A 19567-nucleotide genomic window follows, 5' to 3' on the forward strand; every position below is an offset into this window, starting at 1 on the left:
AATATTATTACAGGATAGAATACGGCACCAGTTCCCTAATGAGACCCAGTTCAAGGTCACGTACAAATTCAGAGAGAGGTTCGAAGATCACTGTTCCCCTGTTCTCCCGTTTCCTTAAGATCTGATAGAATGGATATGATGGGATTTCATCTGACTGGAAAAGGTTAGAGGTCATCCAAAAATTCTCCATCTTGAACTGAGTGTCTGAAAATTATTCATGTATTTGTTCACTGGGATTGTACAGAGAACTGCAGATGGTTAAATGAATTAGTGGAAAATTTATGAAAAAGCAAACAATTTTAGGGAAAAAAAAATCAAATTTTCTTTATAAAAAAATTTCACCTCAGAATTCACCATATTTGCTGAAAGCATCTTAAACTTCCACAAAAACCCCATAAAATATTATGTAAACTTGTACATAATCTTAAATCACTGAACTGGTGATTACTTTTTATTTCCATGTATAAAGGGTTTCATACAACATATACTATCTCCACCCAAAATACTAATTTCTAAACAAAAAATTACCATTTTGTTCAGAAAAATGCCCTGGTTTACCAGTCACTTCATGTTTCACATCAGCTAAAGGTGACCATTAACAAAGGATCCCAAGTTTGCTCTTCTTTGCTCCCTGATGAGAACGATTACAGCATGTGTTATGTATAGGCGGTACTTTAGTAACATCCACTCTTCATTCGGCTGACCCAAGGTAAAGTTGATTCTGTGATATGCACATGATATTGCTAAACCGTTTAACTTCACTTCTTCGTGTCACGTTTAAACAGATATGTAAACAGAAACATATATCCAGTAGAAAAGACTCATTTTCACATGCAATTCTGTACAGTGCATTCTTGTTTCTCAGATTATTTGAGAAGGCTATTTCCACACAAAATATGTACACTTGCACTATATACATTTTCCACACACTTAATTTAAATGTCTTCTTGTACCTCCAGTTGAGAATTTTTGTTCAGGCAGACACAAAGTAAACCTGAAGAAAGTTTCCAAGAATCTTTTCAAGTTAGTGCCTTGACTGATCCTGCATTGCTGAGAAGAGGAGTAGTCCAGAAAAAAATCCTGCTATGCATAGCAACCTTTTCAGCAGAGTTGAGTTATCTTTAGGAACCACAATCTGTGCTAGATCATTAGTGATCTGAGAAATTTCATGTGCCACACACACAAATATAAAAGTGCTGACAAGAACATTAAACATTGGATATCCAGGAATGAGCACCAAGATCCCCTTTGTGTCTGCTGCCAGCCAAATATGGTATTGGCAAATGAAAAGCTAAAAGAAAAAAGAGTGTGTTTAATAATACTTACATATAAATATTTTTACTCATATAAAAGCATATAACTATTACTATTGCATCAACTGACACACTGTACTTCTGCTTAAGTCAGACATCTATGATTAAATAACATACTTTGAGAAGCTGTCTTCCACATCTTTGCTATAAGACAAAACTATTAGTCTGTTACAGTACACAGTAAAATGGGTTTGCTTAGCCCTTAACCAAATACGGCACAGGGGAGCATCATTTACATTATGTCAGAACAGATGAGGAATACGCCTCCACTCAGTTACTGTATCTCTGGTGAGGGACTGAACTAACATGCCTGCAAATAAAAGATAATGCTTTAACTGCTGATGAATGCAAAGGTCCCTGGAGTTGATCAGCACCTTAAAGTTCACCAGGAATCAGAACGATGAAAATGTGATCCTTTAAAAAAAAATTCAAAATCATGTACTACATATACCTTGTATTACAATGAGTTTCTCCTGTAAGTTCCTTTCCCTTTTAAAAATACATTTTAGTAATACAATAAAATTAAACATTTAGTATTACTAAACAGCAAATAAAATGGCAAGCAAGATAATTCTTGCTGTTTCAAAATATACACTCAATGGAACAAGGTAACACTTGCACTAAGAAGGGTTTTGTTTGTAAAGTTACATTTGTTTATTAATGCAGGAAAGCTTCCTAGGGCAAACACATTTATAAGCATACTTATACTGGTCAGTATAATTCATGCTGACTTTTCAACTGGCTTAAATTTTTATCTTCCAACTGCATACACACCACAGCTTACTCCAGCATTAAATCCCCACTCTCACAACCCTAAACTCCCCTCCAAAGGCAGCGTAAGAAATAAGTTTGCTACTGTGAGACTGCTATTTCAGCTATGATTTTTAAGTGTAGACGGAAGCTACAATGCTACAAGAAGTCAAACACAACAGCATGGTATTACTTAAGCCAATAAATGTTTTCACTATTTATGTGTTATACTACAATTTAGGTAATAAAACCACCTTACATTTCTAAGTTTCAATTCGCTGTACTTCTGATCATTCTACTTACCTCTAGAGAAATTTTGCCAAACCAGGCAAAGAACGAGCTATACACAGACCGGACATATCCAGGAATGTTCCTGATGAGGATGAAAGCTAAAATCTTTAAAAAAAAAAAAAAGTAAAAAAAAGTGACTCTGGATGACAAGCAGATTACACACACACACAAAAGGTTTATTCATTTTCCCTGTCTACATTGAAGAGGTTCATGCATTAAATTTTCTTTAAAATCTAATAAATATATAAATATATAAACCAAACAAAAATCCATGCAGTTTATACCTAACAAACTAGGTCTTGAAATTGCAAATCTCTTACACACGTTCTTGTAGCATAGCAACTCACATTTACATCTTCAGTAGAATCATGGCCTTGATGTTGACAGATATTACTACACATTTACTAGGCATGGTCACAGAACATGTTATACCATGCCAGCCTAAAATAAAGGTGGCCACAAATCTCAGTTAACCCTCAATTTTTAAAGAGAAGGTCAAGATGGTCAAATTAGTATTAAAAAGTTAAGTCACAAATGCTGCCCCTCAATAGAGCAGGACAAACTATTAAAAAAAAGGAAGGAGCGAGGAACAGAATCAGACAGCTGGGGTACAGTGGGGCAGGGGACACAGTAAGAGGAAAATCTAAATTGAAGAAAACCACATGTATGCCCCTGTGGCCCACCTCTTCGCTGCCTAAAAGTGACTACAGGGTCCCATAGGTTGCTTCCTACACTAATACCTCCCAAACACTCATGCTTCCCTACAGCTTTCTTCTTTTCCACTGCTATGCAATTAGTCCAAAGTTGGGTATGGACTTAAACAGTGCATATGAAACCTACATTAAGGACATCAAGGTTTATCAAAAGCATAATCACAGTATGCGATTTCAGTGCTTAAAGGCAATGAACAGCGAGCAATGCAGTTAAACTGTATTTCACCTTCAGACATGAGAATAAAGCTCCGTATCTGACATCCCATGCTAAAGCAAAAATATATTTAAAAACAATTTTTTAAAAAGCCCAAACAAGAACAGACTAGATTCTATCACTGTAAGGAAAAGGACTATAATTAGAATTACCTGCACCACAGAAACAGAAGGATGTAGTTCATTGCACTCTGTCTTGTTTTTACAGCTACTAGCCCAAATAGAGTACGTCTAAAAGATACAAAAATCAGTCTGTGAAGCAATTATATGTAACATTTAAAAATTAAACAAAAGGTAAGCTATTTTGAAGTGCTTCAGCAGTAGTTGGTTCACTAAGATGTGGGACAGTAATAGAAAAAACTATACTGTGCTTAGTTTTGTGTTTCTCTCAAATTCTTCTTTGCAACTGATGAATACCATACTTATTCAAACCCTAAGATACAGCCATACTGTTGACAATTTTTTGATCACAAATAGACAAGCAATCAAAAGTGGAGATAAGAGCTGCGTCATCTACCATATTATTTTTATGACCCAATTTTCTTGTAACCTTTGCAATGAATGGAAAGAGAGATGATGTTTTCATCTAGTTGACTGCAAGGAAAAATATTTTAGTGAGTAGATAGGAACGGCTGTGCACAAAAACACAGCTGAAATATATCCAGATCAAGATTTGATTTTTTAAATCAATACATTTTCTAAACAAGAACTTCATAAAACTTATTCTTTAGAGATTTACAAACCTGAGTATACTAGTTATACTAGGTACGTACCAAAAAGGATACAATTGAAATAAATAATAATCCATTTGAAACTCTGTTGGAGAAAAGAGGATCTCCCTTTCCTTCTGATATCATCTGACGTTTCTGCAATGCCAGATAAATAAAAGCAAACAGCATCCCATGAAAAACCACCTGTAAAAGACAAACAGAATGCAATGAGTATTTCATGGCTTTTACAAGTATTTCAGGTACAAACTCTTAACAGAAATGCTACAGTATAAACTATTCGTAATACCAAAGCTTAGGCGTCAAAATGTCCTTTCCCAGATTTACTGAAGCAAACAAAAATTGGCTTTCTACACTAGATTGTCATAAGCTGCGTTTTTAACTCAACTCAAAACCTACAAATAAAGTACACTTACTAATGCTTCACAGAGCATTAATGACACAACAATGAAATTTCAAGAAGCTTTCAAGTACCTACTATCCCCTCTGCAATCTACGCCAGCATTGAAAAGGGATCTTTGGCCTTCTCCAAAGTTGGCAGGTGAAAACATTCAAGAAGTACTACCAGTGCTTCCCTCTCTTTCAGACACAATTCTTCAACAGAGTGTTTTATGATATTATGCCAAGTTCTCTTTTGCTAGCAACACGATGCTGTTTCAGGCCCATGCAGTGCTTGTCTTCTGTATTTATTCTGGGACTTCCTCTTTAGCGGCATCACAGAATACACGCTGTTCACAAGCAACAAAGCTCCAATGAAGCTGAAAAGCTGAAATGTCACAACACAGTGTGTGCTGCTGGTGGGAGCAGCCCAGGACGTGACAACTGTGTGCTCCACAAATTTCAGTTACTGAAGACTGCCAGAGGGAAAAGCGTGCAAGTGATCCCATTAAGATAAGGTTAGCAGATAAATGCTGCCATCTTAGAAACTCCACTTACCTTACTAAGAGGGCAAAAAGATGACCAGTGTCTCCCTGTTCTATTCCCCCACATTGTAGGGTCAGTAACTGGAAAGAAAGCACTTCCCCACTGAAAAACCATTTAAAAATATGTGCAAGAATAGTCTGGTTTGGGCATCAAGACCCTGATTTTAAAAGTGTTTTAAAGGTTACCTTAAAAGAAATATATCCCTAATTGATACAGCTTTCAAAAAATATTATTAAGAAAGCCACCACAATAATTTGCCTTGTATTTCAATAGCCTGAAGTGCTACAGCTGTTAAGTTTTCGCAGTAAAATTTTTGAAAAAGACAAATCTAGGTCACTTCATGACTTTATTTTTTAAAAGCAAACTAAGCAGGATCCAGCAGCAAATACATCAACATCCATCTTTTAAGCAAGGCTTTGACTGACATTTGCAGAAGTAAGGTGGATGCAGCTTAGTTTTCTATTAAACAATCCACTGGAACAAATTCCTGCTTTCTCTGGAGGAAAGGAAAACAACCCTCCCTCCCCCCAAACGAAAAAATATACACTTAAAAAGACCAGTATAAATTTATGCAAATGTTACATACATAGCGATCCAACTTCCACCTAAACCACCATTCATAGACATTCCCATTCAGTTCAAAACACTTGGAGAGTGGCCAAAAAGAAAATATCTTCTCAAATGCACCCTGTAAAAAATAAATATGGCAAAAGCGTTAACACTAACGTCAACCATATTTACTGAATTTAAATCAATATGCTATCTTTTAATATTATCGCATCCCTATTTCACTAGCTATGTGGCATTACCAAAATAACAGGCTTCCTTAGAAGGCACTCCCCCCCACAAGAGAAGAAAAACCACCCAAAATTCTTCAGATGAGAGAGGGTTTCAGTTTTGCTTCCCATAAAGGTATTGGCACGCTTTCCATTTTGTACTGCAGGCTTAAAGTGAGAGATCCACTGATGTGTTGAGATAATGAATGCATACTCTACAGAAGACTACAGTTCAACAGGCTTAAAACCAATGAGGGATTAAAATCACACAACCCCCCCTGTAAAATCCTATAGTGACAAACTCTGCCCTTATTTTTGTCAGCTATACTTACAGCATGCAGTAAGTCGCTACTTTAGCATGAGAACCAGTCTTTTGATAAGGTATCAAAACCAACACCAGGTCTCTAAGAGACACAGATCTTCGTATCACCATATGTATCACCATATGCTAGCAAAAACCAGTAACTTTTTAAGCATATCAAAAAAACCCCACCCCAAAACCAAAGCACAGACCTTTGTATTTATTATATTTGTAGCAGTACGCTGAAAATATGTCAAGCATTACAAACAAATGAGTAAGATACAGAATTGTGTTTTTTTCCAGCATCCACACCAATTCAAATATGAAAAGAAACTGAAAGGTTCCATTTTTCTTCTTCTGTATTTATGATACAGGAGCAAATATACAAGTTATGAGCACATTAAAAGTAGAGATAGGTAATATACTCTTAGGCTGTTAAGGATAAAAATAGTCAAAATCTACAAACCTGAGAATATGACAGAAAATATATACATGTCAGTAAGCAAATCAGTTTCAGCAGTAAACCAAAGTGCCACAAGCAGTTCCCTGAGGAAGAAATAAATTAATCAGTATACAGTCATCAATTTTGCAATAGTAAAACCCAGGACACATCAAATAATAATTGCCAATTATTTAGTGTAGCTATGCTTAGTAATATATACATTCATAAATAAATGTTCAAATATTACCAGCAATATTTTATCACTATCTATATTTACATATTAAATTTTACTTTAAGCAATTAAAACAAACATTCACAGCAATTAACAACCTATTAATCCTAAATTAAGCCTCATGTCTAAAACGGGGACAACATACATACAGAAAGAAGAGAATTTAGGTGTTCAAACAGAAACACTATTTTAAAGCCTCTGCTTTCCCAAATACTCTGCACAGGCAGTCCTTATTCTAGGTGAATGTAAATAAATAAATAAAACAAAATGCCCAACAGCTTTTGTCATGTGAAATAAGTAGAGCATATATTACTAACTTTGAGGTACGAGTTGTACTCCAGAGCTCAACTGCAGGTCATTAAGGATAAGTATGTTGTTAAGACAAGCCTGAGAAACTGCTCCTCAAAGCTGTCGACTGATATTAGGCTCTACCCAAGCCTCAACATTGCAACAGAGATTATCTCCCTCTCTTGCCATATAAATTGGCAGCTGTAAACAGGGACATAAACAAGTGAAAGTGTCATTGAAAGATTTTCTAGTTTCACAGTACACTATTGCTCCGAAGTACACAATCGTCATTTCTCTGTATCTGGAAGAGGAGTGCCTTTGTAGAAAAAAAAAAGAATATTGGAGCTATTTGCCTTCGAGGTATCTTGTAAAACTACTCTCTAATTATATTTTTGCAGCATCTATTCCTAGCATGCATTTGGTATATTTTATTGTCGTATCTGTAGACAAAATTTGGATATTACTCCATCAATAGGGAAGAAGGATCGAAGACTCTTAAGGTTTTAGTTCTAATTTGGATTAATTAAATAATAAGCATTTATCACATGATGACAGCTCTTCAATGAACTGCAATGCATAAAATAAACTGGGATTTCGCTTCAATTTTTATTTAAAATATCCAAATCACAAGACATACTTCTGATAGTTCACTTAATTTAAGATATTAAGATAACAAACACCAAGTTCTTATTTGGCAGGATATGGCAAAATTAGTGCTCAAGATGGATAAGACCCGTTGGCAATGCAGAATGGGAAAGTTTAAATGCTCACTGCTCATGCCATACCCATTAGTACACTACAGCAACAATCTCCGCTAGCATAGACAGCGTAACCTATGGTTTTAGTTTGCATTCGGTAATACTACAACTCTTGATAAAACACATTTTTGATGGTCAAAACCTATTAAAAAGTAATATGACTGTATCCAGAGATGGACTTTAGTTGTCACCTGTTACATTTTTCAACTGACATATAATTCATCTATGACAAACCATATTTCTGTGAACAGCAGTTTAAGATATTTTGACTATGTTAAAAAGAGACCGAGATGTACTAACAATACCATTTTCAGTATGGTTATAATTTGTAGTAACATGCAAATGTTTTATAGCAGAAGGGGGGGAAAAAATCTTACCATTTGCCTTCTTCTGGACTATCTGAGGCCATATAGCTAAGGTGGCATAAATGATCATAAACCAGACAGTGACTAATGGCACAAAGTAGTAGAACTGGTAAGGTCGGTCCATCACTATGCACAGTACCACAACCAAGAAATTCAGACGAAATAAAACCTGGAAGGAGTCAGAGGAGAGAAGATAGAGGATATATAAACTGGGAGGCAAAGCTAAGAAAGACGGGGGACATGTTTCTTTAGCACTATACAAAAATATCTATGTATTTTACATCTCACACGCTGATTATGTTTCAGTTGAAACATGGGTAAGTATCTTGGGGAGCATCAATGATGCAATATAAGACTGCAGGCTGATTATGTAGTACTGGACCTGTCCTACGCTGGCCTACTTGGGTAGAGATAGCAATGAAAACAGGGTAAAATAGAACTGACTCCAGGCTGGGGACTAAGTATTCCAGTTGCTGGATGCTGTTAATGCCTCTCTGCTTTCACTCCCATAGTACCTGGGCTAGCTCAGTTAAAGCTAGAGAAATGTCATTACCAGTGCTGCAGTTAGGTTGTAGTCATATGTTTAATAAGCACCATGACCTAAGTTACATGACAATGTAACACTTAACAGCAATTGAAGATTTATTTTTATTTTTATTTTTTAAACTGCTACAGCACACACTGCAAACCTTGCAGGGAAATGACAAAAATAGGTCTGTTCTCCAGTACTGTTATGGTGCAAAAATTCATTTTCTTTATTAACAAATGTAGGCTCCAACACACTGTCTTTGGAAAAGAAAACAACCCATAGAATCAATATAGCTGACTGGAAAGTACTTTTTTGCTCCCTATTTTACATTTTGATCTGAAAACTCAAACCCATAACTGAAAAGGCTTTTGAACCAAGAAAAGCACCAGTTTTTAAATGAAAAAAACAAAACAAACCCTGCATATTTGTTTTTCAAAGGAAGCAGATACATCTGATATGTTTGTGAAATTTTCATCTGTTTCTAAAGAAAAACAGTAGAGGGGTGTGGTATTTCTGACCATATTCTATACATCAAATGGTTAAACATACTGTTACACAGAACTAACTGTCCCAACAAAAAAACCAATCCAACAAATTCTCAGTTGAGAATGAAAGAAAAAGTACTGTACAATATTTGGCGATACTTTGCTATGTCTTGAAAGAGGTAACAAATATCACAGTGATGCCTCTTGTTCAGGTATTAGTAATCTACTTCAATGTAAAATGGTTGGATACTTAATAAAATAGCAACATGAAGAGTTTCTTTAACAGATCCAAAAGATCACTCATCTGAAGGAAAGAAAGATACAACAAGTGCTTTGGGACACTATTAATGGCCCCAACTAACCGACCAAAAAGTTTTTCATTTCACCAAGTGTGGAAAAAATCCAAAATGCATACAAAAATCAAAAGCTTTCAAAATTTAAGCAAGTGGAAATTACTTCAATTTAAATCAGAGACAAGACAACATTTGTTCCATCTACATAAAGACTTGCCATGCTGGGAGCAAGCAAACCAATGTGCTGAATAACTTGCTGAATAATTACCTTTATTCACAGAAGAGGACAAAAAAAGAAATTCTGTACGCAACTGTCTCTTGGATTCACCAAACATTTATCTACTTGTGTAAAGAAAACTCCAATAGAAACATACTAAAAATTAAAAAAAACCAAACACACAGGAAAATATCAACATGGAGCAGACTGATGTTGTAAGGACAAGGTAAGAGAAGCAAAATGAAGTATTTCCAATGGCTAATTTGGGAAAACCATCATTTTTTCTGCCAACAGGGGAGAGCAGATGAGAACATTCACACCACCTATCTATTCTCAATAGTAACTGGAGAAAGGCTGTTCCAGAGGGTGATTCAGAACATCACAGCTATCCACGTAAACCTCTTACTCACCAATGACTATAGAATAAATCTAGGAAGATTTAACAAATACATTTGTTGTCAATGATATCCCTCTTTACTGCCAGCCAGCCTGCCTGGATCATTACTTATATATCGTTATATATTGTAAATTGATACTGCAATGAAAACTCCATTGGTATATATTGGAAAATATTTGTCTTGATATTTTAAAGACTACATACTTACATTTTTTCCATTGCAAATATCATTTATATGCTGTATGTTTGTATTAGATAAACACTACCGACTAAACAGGTCAGATTACATAAAAACAATAGCCATTTTTAAAGTGCAAACCTTGGTTAAGTAATCTCATATCACATTATTTAGGGAGTATGGATATATTACGGATATTTTGTTATCTGAACAAATTTCTTTATAAAAATGGCAAGTAGATATTCTTACCTGACACACTCTGTATACACCAAAGTCCCCTTTTATCCAAAAATATGAGAAGTGTCCATAACCCGTTTGGAACAGATATGCAGCAACCAGAACTCGAATGTGCATGTACACAGGCAAAAACTGTTGAGAAAAATAAAGTAACTTTTATAAATGGCCATGTAAATGCTTTTGATTTTCCTTTCATTCTGCCTATTTCATGCTTTTTCTGCATTGCAGTGAATCAGGTTTAACTAAGAAAAGAAACATTATGCTGCATTTCCGTGTTTCTTACTAAGCTCTTTTGTTGCCCTAGCCTCTCTGATGTTAAAATGAGTTGCTGCTATTTATTGCTCTATACTTTCCATATTCTTAAGAAAGAGTTAAGAAAGGATCTTAGAAAGCTTACCTTCAGCAGTTTCAAGTTCTGAACATAAAATGAAGTGTTGCTAGCAATTAAAAATAAATTAACGTAATATTCTACATGGAGGAAACAAGTATATTTTTTCATTGGCTAAGTAATGCATAAAATGCTCTTATCAATGAAATCTACACTTAAATAGAGAGAAAAACTAATTCTGCTAATACCATTTTTAAAACTACAGGTACAATAGCATGAGTTATTCATTCTATTCAACTCTAATACGCATTTGCACTTTCTTTTGAAGTAACATACCCAAACTGCATTCCCACTTAAAAAAACCCATGAAATTCAAATCACTTACAGTGCTTGCTCCAGAGATATGATAAATCAAAATAACAAGTTGCATCCAGCCCTTCCATTCATCAGTCTGTTCTCTATTTAACACTTTAGTCTAATGCAAAACAAAACAAGAGTGTTGCTATTCCAAAAAGTACAACGAACATCTACAAAATGAGGAGAAAAAGTTCAAAACAATAAACCACTTTATGGGTAACTACGTCTCAATTGTAAAAGACTTCTGTCTAGTGGACACAGGTCTATCAGATTTTAACGTGCTCTACACTCTCTTGTATCTGAGCTATGCTCACTTCAAATTTGACTGAGTGACAATGGCTAAAAGCGCTCATACCCATATGCTTTCAAAAAGCTTTCGCATCTAATTCCATGCAAATGCTATATTGCTTGTGAGTGCATTTTTTGCAGATGAGTTATACTGACTTTGAAAATCTAACTTTCAATATTTAGCAATTAGTTATTTACACTCAAACTGGGAAACAACGTTGTAAGTAGGATGTCAACATGATCATTACCTCTTTGGTATTTTCGGTATAAAATACCCCCAAAACCAAGATATAGATGATTGGTATGAAGAAAGATGAATGTGTATAAAATTTGTTTTCCTTCATGAAAAGATTTGCTCTGTCACATAGATAAAAATAGGTCATGATTAGACCAAGTTTGCAGAAGGAGTGTAAGAGCATCTCTAAAGTAGAAACATTAGGAGTGCCGATGGCAGGTTTCTTTTCCTCTCCACTTTCCAAATCAGTGCATGATTTGTTCTTCCGAAAATTATTCCGATGAATTAAATTGATAATTAAATATCCAATAATGGACAAAGTAAAGAAACAGAAAGCTAACTTCTGTATCAGAGTGAGAGAAGGCTGAGGCTGGCAGCAGGAGCCATCAATGGGCTTCATTATCTTATTGCAGTAGACATTCATAAGGATCATCGCATTCTGTCAAAGAAATAGGCAGTTTTGTCAATTAATCTCTAGTAAAAAAGTTAACATTTCAGCCTAAGAAATTTTCTTCTAGATCATGCATTGACATAAAACCTATGCAATTCTGCGTTATCATTATGTAGATAAAATTTCACAGTACCCCCATATACCTAGTTGCATTCAACAGTACAGTCAAAAAATCTCTTCCAAACAGGAAACCCTTGAGCTTCTTGAGGTAAGCAAAAAGAGCTAATCCTAATCCTTACAACAGAAGGGTTCTCTCTACTGGTTGTAAAAGGAGCTATAAAGAGCTAAATGGAACACAAATGAAAAACAGCTCACAAACTTGGGTCCTAAAGGGGCATGGTAATGAAAATGTTTAAAACATGACAATGAGACCTGTGGTGAGATGATATTTAGTTCATCCAGTGCTTGAAAGCAACTGAAACCTGCAAAGGAGTGGAACTAAAAGTGACACAGTCGGAGAGCTCAGTCACAAGAAGGGCAGACTGACAAAGCTCAGAGGGGCTCACTGCATGCATATATATATGAGGTTAAAGATAAAATAAGAAGTAAAGTCAGTGGCACTCCATGCAACCAGGAAGGTGTATAGTGTGTGTTTTCTTATCCTTTTCATACTCCTTACTAAACAAAATTACATGGGCACATAGAGGAAAATTTAAGACATATCTTAGCACTGCTTTACAAATCATTATCACTCTAACTCATTCATGCAGATGAAAGCACGATGCTCGCACTCAGGATCTAGAAGATTTAGTGGATTAACAGCTATTTTAAAATAGCTATGCACTAATGTTAATAGCAAACACATTTTTAAATGTTTTTTTAAATACCATATTTAACTGACCGCCCTCCCACCTTTTGACATCTTCTGAACAAAATTTCCTGAAGAATGTGCAGGTCCTCATTACATTCATATTGTCTGCCATTTCAGAACATTCACTTAAAGTCTTAGTTTACTATTATTACTTTTTAATATTGACCAGTGATAAAAACCACTTACTGTATCTCTGCTTGATTCAGGGAGATGCAGGCCGTCTGCAGACTTCATGATAGTTTCTTGTGCTATCAATTTTGATACACTGAACACTTTAACTTTAGCTTTGGAATTTCGGGAGCTGCTGTTCAGAATACGAACAGCTGCTTCATTATAAGCATCTATTTTCTCATTAGTGATCATTTTCCGACTTTCACTCAGCATATCTTCATAAACAGGGTCTGGATTTGAAAGGACAAAGAACAAGCACATTAATCTTCTACCTGACAAACACTTAGCTCAAGTTGTACAGGTTATTTTCATTTAGGTAGTCACAATTGTTTAATGGTACAGAAAAAATGTACAATGAGGAATGAGTGACTGTTACAGTAACTAGAGTAGTAACGAGAGTTGTTTATGATGAAATGTTCTTATTGCCATTCCCTAGTCATGCATATGTACTCATAGATTACAAAGCTTTAGCCAGACATGAATGCCTGTTTAATTTCCCCAAACCCATGAAGAGCATATAACGCTGGAGTGCAGAGCTGCTTATGCCTTCTCTCAGTAATGGAATCCCCGAAGGAAAGACTCCAAAGCCAAGACGACAGAAGATAGGCAGCAGAATAGACACATGGAAAAAAATATCTCTCAAACCCTCTAGTTACTGCAGAAGAAACCAGCTTCTCATTTCTCTAAGTCATAGTCCATAAGCATATTCCACTGGCTCCTGTTGATTCCAGTTTAACTGATGGCAGAATTTCAGTTTTTCAGAAGAATGGAACACCACTTAATTGCCTGCAGGCTTCAGAAATTATGTAGAGCTTAACACAAGGCTATACAGGGTTCTAGATCAAAAGGTCAGCTGGAGATCAATAAGTTGCTATGAAAAGCTACTGAGGTTCATAACTCTGGAAAAACGCACTCTACAAGCTCTAAGTTGATTTACTTTAGCTACCTCAATGCCTACTTTTGGACAATCAATGTCTAGACAACTCTGTGTGTACAGACTTGTCTCTTATTTCTTATTTCCTCTCATTTCTTCCATTAAAGAGCTCAGAGATGACTTAAATGGACTGGATCTTTATCAACATAACATTGGGACATGTCTGACAGCTAACTTCTGCTGTTATAGATAAAATGGTTTTGAATGGAATGCAAGAAGATTAATTTGATGATTCAGGTTAACCTCTAGAACCATCTTTGATAGGAACTTGGATGTGATTGTAAGGGTACAGCTGGGTATATTCCTATCAGGGCTCAAAATCCGCCTATGTTTCTAACTGAGGTGATGATAATCTAAAATGTTGTATTCTGTGGCAGATAAACCAGCAGCACATTCTACGTATGAGCTCACTGTTCAGTGTCAGAGACATACCTTAGTTTTATTGAAGAAAAGCAAAAGAATGTAAGCTTGGTGCCATAATAAAAATATCACAGACTCATTTTGAACCATGATTTCTGGCTCCTAATCTTAACTCGTCAGTGCTCAGTGTACAGAAGCAAGTTTCATTCTAAGGACTTAAATTTTCAATATTCTCTAAAGTATGTCTATTCATTCTAGACACACACAAAGGATGCACTTGTTGAACCTCTCCTATTATTTATGTAATCTGAAAATTTAATTGAACACAAACACAGGAATACAGCTGTTTTATGCACTTGTGTTCCTGACTCCCAGGAGGCACGTATGGAGCACAGCACATGGAGAACAGACATGGCATATTGAGTCTGAGAATAAGCTAACAAAGAATTAAGAATTCAGAAGGCAAAAGATTTTCCTGACAGAGCTTTAAAATCTCCATCACTAGTAACAGCTAGTTAGGTACTAGCTAGTTAAGGCTGCAAGAAAGGCCAGATTGGAATTCAGTCTACACCTATTGCAAGTAAGCAATATGGACTAAGTTTTCCATATCCTACAAGATAATGATTCAACAGACAATGACAGTATAAATTGTTACCTACTGTTCATTACTTTACCTTGTAAGACCCAGTAAACATCACTACTTTTTGCTAATTTTTCCAAAAGAGGTGCAATTGAAGTGATATTGATTTTATATTGTGCGAGGGCTTCGTTGCTGCCATTGTGAATCTTGATAGACCACTGGAAAAATAAAGAAAGAGATTCAGAACCTGTACGTCTCAGGACCCCTAATTAACTGATTCCATTGCTCCATTAGTAGCTATTTTTCATTATTTCTATAAAGTTAGATTATTTCTTTAGTCTCTGCTTTTAAAGTGCTAAAAAATTTCTTTTGGACCAAGCAGCTCTCTAGACAGATAATTACATTCAAAAGACCATTTAAATGTGGAGTATATAATATTCTACTTAATGTATATTTGATTTTTCATAAATTAAATGATGCAAGGTGTTTTAATTAAAAGCCCCTTGACTTTGAACAATGATGAAGTAGCAAAGCCAGTCACATTATATAAAAATCATGCTCAAGTCGGTCAATTTCAGTCTAGGAAAACTGACCACAGCAAGAGACGCATGCAGGCAAAACTTGACAGTAGTATTGAGTTCAAATATTTCCATCTGTTTTGCAGATATCCGCAAAGAAAAAAGAAAAAAAAAACAAAAGCAAAGAGCTATTTTAATTTCTGATTTAATCTTCTATGTGAAATGATTGGGAGAATGCTATAGCCACCCAACAATTTCTCCTAACTTCTGAAAAGAATCTCTTATACTGTAGGAAAAACAGATTTAGCATTTTTTAAAAAGTATTACTGTATCTATATTGATTTAGTCAAAATCTGTTAAAAAAAAAAAATTTAGCCTGAATGTAGTGAACTCTCTAGTCATTTCTAAATATCTACGTAAAATTTTGATGTAAGCCAAGTACACTGATTAATCCACTTCCTGAGAATACTATTGAATATAAACAAATACTTCATGAAACCAAATATCATGCATCTGCTCTGAGAACTCAAACTCTGGAAAAAAAGCAGTTTCTCTCAGTAGCTAAATCTTTAGTCTTGAAATACCTACAGTATTTAAACAGACATTTTAAGAAGCATATTCTATCCAACAGGAAGTCAGGAACTAAGAACCAGAGCACTGCAGTGACATTCTCAGAGCATCTCCTTTTTCCCAGAATAAGCAAGCAACTGAGTTTTGTACTAGCTGGAGCTTCTCCAGCTTGTAAGACTTTACTTCTATTTATAAGCTGTTATGCAGTTGACATCTTAAGACAGACATGTCCAGACCAAACTAGCATGACCAAAGTGAGAGCTAAGTTAAAGATACAGGTAAGTTTCAAAATGCTGACAAGTCCAAGAATACACACCAGTTTAATCTAGTAGCAGGTTACCACACTAGTGCTAGCCATGGTAATGTTGCTGATGTGTCAGATTTTTGAAGCACTTTATTTTTCTGCAAGTCCCTTAAAATAGGGGACGTTTATCTTTGGCCAACTCTTGATATCACTATTAATGTTTTGTGTAAATATATTGGTGTTATAAAGAACTGAGCATCACACACATATTGTTGGTTCATATCTTCTGCTGTCCACAAAGGACAAGAAGCTATGGCTAATGTATATATATGAGTAAAAGGAATTATTTAGCTAAGAGTCCTGTAGTTTTGCAACTCGACCTCCTGCATGCCAGAACACTATCCATATATAATGGCATTTTGTGTGTGAAAAACAATGACTCATGCTAGTAAGACATGCTAGATTCTCAGACTGAGCCGAGATATTCTAGGCTTACTAAAATTCCTGAAGCTCAAATATTTACGTGGATCCTACAGAGGAAGAGAATTTGGGGGGTCCACCTGCAAGGGAACAGAGAATTTCTAATCCCTCAGGAAATGTGCGGAGGTCTCCATACACATATGACCTTCCCCTAAAATTGGGGGAATTCATCCTAGATTGGCATGCCCAGGAGCTTCCAGATTGCTAGAATGCCTGAGCTGTCTTTAAACCAAACTGCCTTAAAAAGATTTTGTTTAAAATGGAACACATTTTTCCCCCTCCACATTTGAGCTGGTCTGAATTTATAATAGCTAATTCCTTTCAAATTCCAGTTCCAAAATATTTGGAAGTAAGGGACATTAAATGTGGAATTAATGAGATGAGCAGTTGTTCGACTCTTGATTCCCAGTACCAGTCAACTACTGGAATAGACCACTTGTTGGGGGGGTGCTGAATTCCATCCCTGGAAGTTTTAAAGAATTGGTTGACTCTTGTCAAACGTGACACAGGTACAACTGATCCTGCCTTGTGGCAAACTGATAGGTTAGGAGACCTCTTCAGGTCCTTGTCAGCCCTGTTTTGTGTGATGCTGCAGCTCATAGCAGTGGTGGAAACTTCCAGAGGAACGAGATTCAGGAAGTGCGATCTCTTTGGTTGTTGAATTATTCTTGTAAAATTCAGGTTTTTGCCCACATAAGTCTAAAAGAAATATGTGCACTCAAAACGAGCGTTCCAGATGGGGTCATGTTCAAAAGCAGTGTTTGTGACTGAAAAGAGTTTATTAAAAATGCATCTCAGTTAGTATGCAAGTACTTTTATTTAACTTTCTTAATGAATAATCTGCTTTTAACAAAGAAGCTACTTTATTAGCTAGGTTCAAGCTAATCAATCCTTATCAACCAGCATTGCTGCCAAAAAGCAAGTAGTGTACATCGCACAGCTATAATAAAATATATCTGGTATTTTAGAACTACATTTTATAACAGAAAATTCACTGAGAGTGTATTTTTTATTGGGGTTAATAACTTCATCATGTAACCAACTTGAGAGCATAAAAGTTATGCTACCAGAACTTCCTTCTTTACTAAAATATCCCATATACGTATAACTTACCGTGGCAGCTCCTGCTACAATTATATGAGGTTTTGCCACAGAACCCTAAGACACAAAGTAAAAAGAAATTAGTTTCAAAATATTCACAAATTACACTTATTATTATATTGAGCAGGTTAATTAAGACTCATATCTTAACTAACTGTGACTCAACTTGTCCATCAGTTAATGGTTACAAAAGAATAGATTGCAGATATATTACAGAGAACATGAATTTGTGATGTATCAGAATTTTCACATAACAGAATCTGCAAAAGTGCAAAGCATTAATAAGCACTTACAAACATTATCAATTTAGCAGCATAAGTTCTCTTTAAAAGCTATCTAAACATCTCCTCCTAAGGTCAAGTAAACTGTAGATCATACTATTGAAGTACTTTTTCTCTCCGTGTCTCTCAGCATTCTCAAACATCTCTTTGAGCTGTTCTACTGACTGAAGTGACTGTAAACCCATTGCAAAAACAGAACAAGGACAATGGACAGTTGTTGCCATTGTTGCTCTGGTCTGAAAGTTATGTCTAGGACAAGGAACAGAATATGTACTCAAACAGGAGAGTACAAGGAAACAAACACTGCTGATCACCTCAGTATGAGTTTTGCCTTGGCACTGCAAGGGTTTAACAGCTCTCAATTTTTTGTAGTAATCACAGAAAAAGAAAAACGAATGATAACTTCAGCTATCTTGATGGAAGGTGTTGTGCAAGAATGACCAATAGGGTAGCAAAAGAATCACCAGGGGCTGTTGCTAAATAACTCCAGGCTTTTTAAAGGTCAACAAAGGAAGAAACAAGAAAAATGTAGTTGCCGATCTGTAAACATATTACGTGTTACCAGAATTACATACATGATTTTATGCTGAATTACATGACAACCGGTATCATAACTGAAACATGTAAAATAATTAGTATGTAATTTGAGGGAAATATTGAAAAAAACCCCCAAGGCATTCTTGACTTTCCAAATTGCCTTTGTCCTTCAGTTTGGAACACTCAAATTAACACAAATGTAAAATCATAGAATCATAGAATATCTCAAGTTGGAAGGGATCCGCAAGGATCAAAAATGTTTGGTCACATAAAAGCAGACACAGAGGAAGAGAAACGTCACATCAGAGTAAAACCCTTTCAGCTCTTAATAGGATGAATCAAACTGCTTCTAGGAAGTAGGGTTTTTCTGGTTTGGTTTGGAATTTTTTTGGCCCAAGTGAAGCCATCCTTGTGAGACCAGAAGATGCCCAGAAACATATATATCAGTAAACATTCCCCTTTCAATATTTTGATGTCAAATTTCAGATCTCTGGTACATAACTGACTGAATATATGTGATATGCTGCAGTTACTGGACTCCTAGTACTTATAGTTGTGTGTGTGAAAAAAAAAAAAGGCAGTAATCTTCAGTCAGTTGCTGTATTTTCCTAAAATAAAGTTTTTTAAGACAAACCTCAGTCCAAGATTTGATACGTTGCCTCATAGAGCCATTAACTTCTGGATACCACAGGAAATCCTGTAAAATAAATGCAGATTTACTCTGTAAGCTTAAAGACAAGCAGTAGACTAATAACAAAAAATAAAAAAAACCAAACTAATTGCCATCAATTCAACTGTGAAGGAAAAAAACTCGGCCCAAAGTGAGATTTCCTTTATAGTTAGCATGAAAAGCCTGACATCTTGGTCTAACATGGAAAACAGAAAGGAAAA

At 35.6% G+C, this 19567-nt stretch overlaps 1 protein-coding gene across 1 annotated transcript in view; it reads right to left on the reverse strand.

The window, feature by feature from the left end:
- Positions 1 to 708: 708 nt before the first annotated feature.
- CASD1 (CAS1 domain containing 1) overlaps positions 709 to 19567 on the reverse strand; it is a 23354-nt gene continuing 4495 nt past the window's right edge. The window contains exons 4-17 of the mRNA XM_009577701.1: positions 19311 to 19373; positions 17871 to 17915; positions 15040 to 15163; positions 13087 to 13301; positions 11652 to 12077; positions 11144 to 11233; positions 10443 to 10562; positions 8107 to 8263; positions 6476 to 6555; positions 5519 to 5620; positions 4054 to 4194; positions 3434 to 3511; positions 2367 to 2459; positions 709 to 1291 (exon numbers count right to left, since the gene is read on the reverse strand). Coding sequence (XP_009575996.1) covers positions 1025 to 1291; positions 2367 to 2459; positions 3434 to 3511; positions 4054 to 4194; positions 5519 to 5620; positions 6476 to 6555; positions 8107 to 8263; positions 10443 to 10562; positions 11144 to 11233; positions 11652 to 12077; positions 13087 to 13301; positions 15040 to 15163; positions 17871 to 17915; positions 19311 to 19373 — 2001 coding nt within the window. The 3' untranslated portion in view covers positions 709 to 1024. The remainder of the gene's footprint in view (positions 1292 to 2366; positions 2460 to 3433; positions 3512 to 4053; positions 4195 to 5518; positions 5621 to 6475; positions 6556 to 8106; positions 8264 to 10442; positions 10563 to 11143; positions 11234 to 11651; positions 12078 to 13086; positions 13302 to 15039; positions 15164 to 17870; positions 17916 to 19310; positions 19374 to 19567) is intronic.

Source organism: Fulmarus glacialis, unplaced genomic scaffold (assembly GCF_000690835.1).
Source record: "Fulmarus glacialis isolate BGI_N327 unplaced genomic scaffold, ASM69083v1 scaffold42515, whole genome shotgun sequence".
Lineage (NCBI taxonomy): Eukaryota > Metazoa > Chordata > Aves > Procellariiformes > Procellariidae > Fulmarus > Fulmarus glacialis.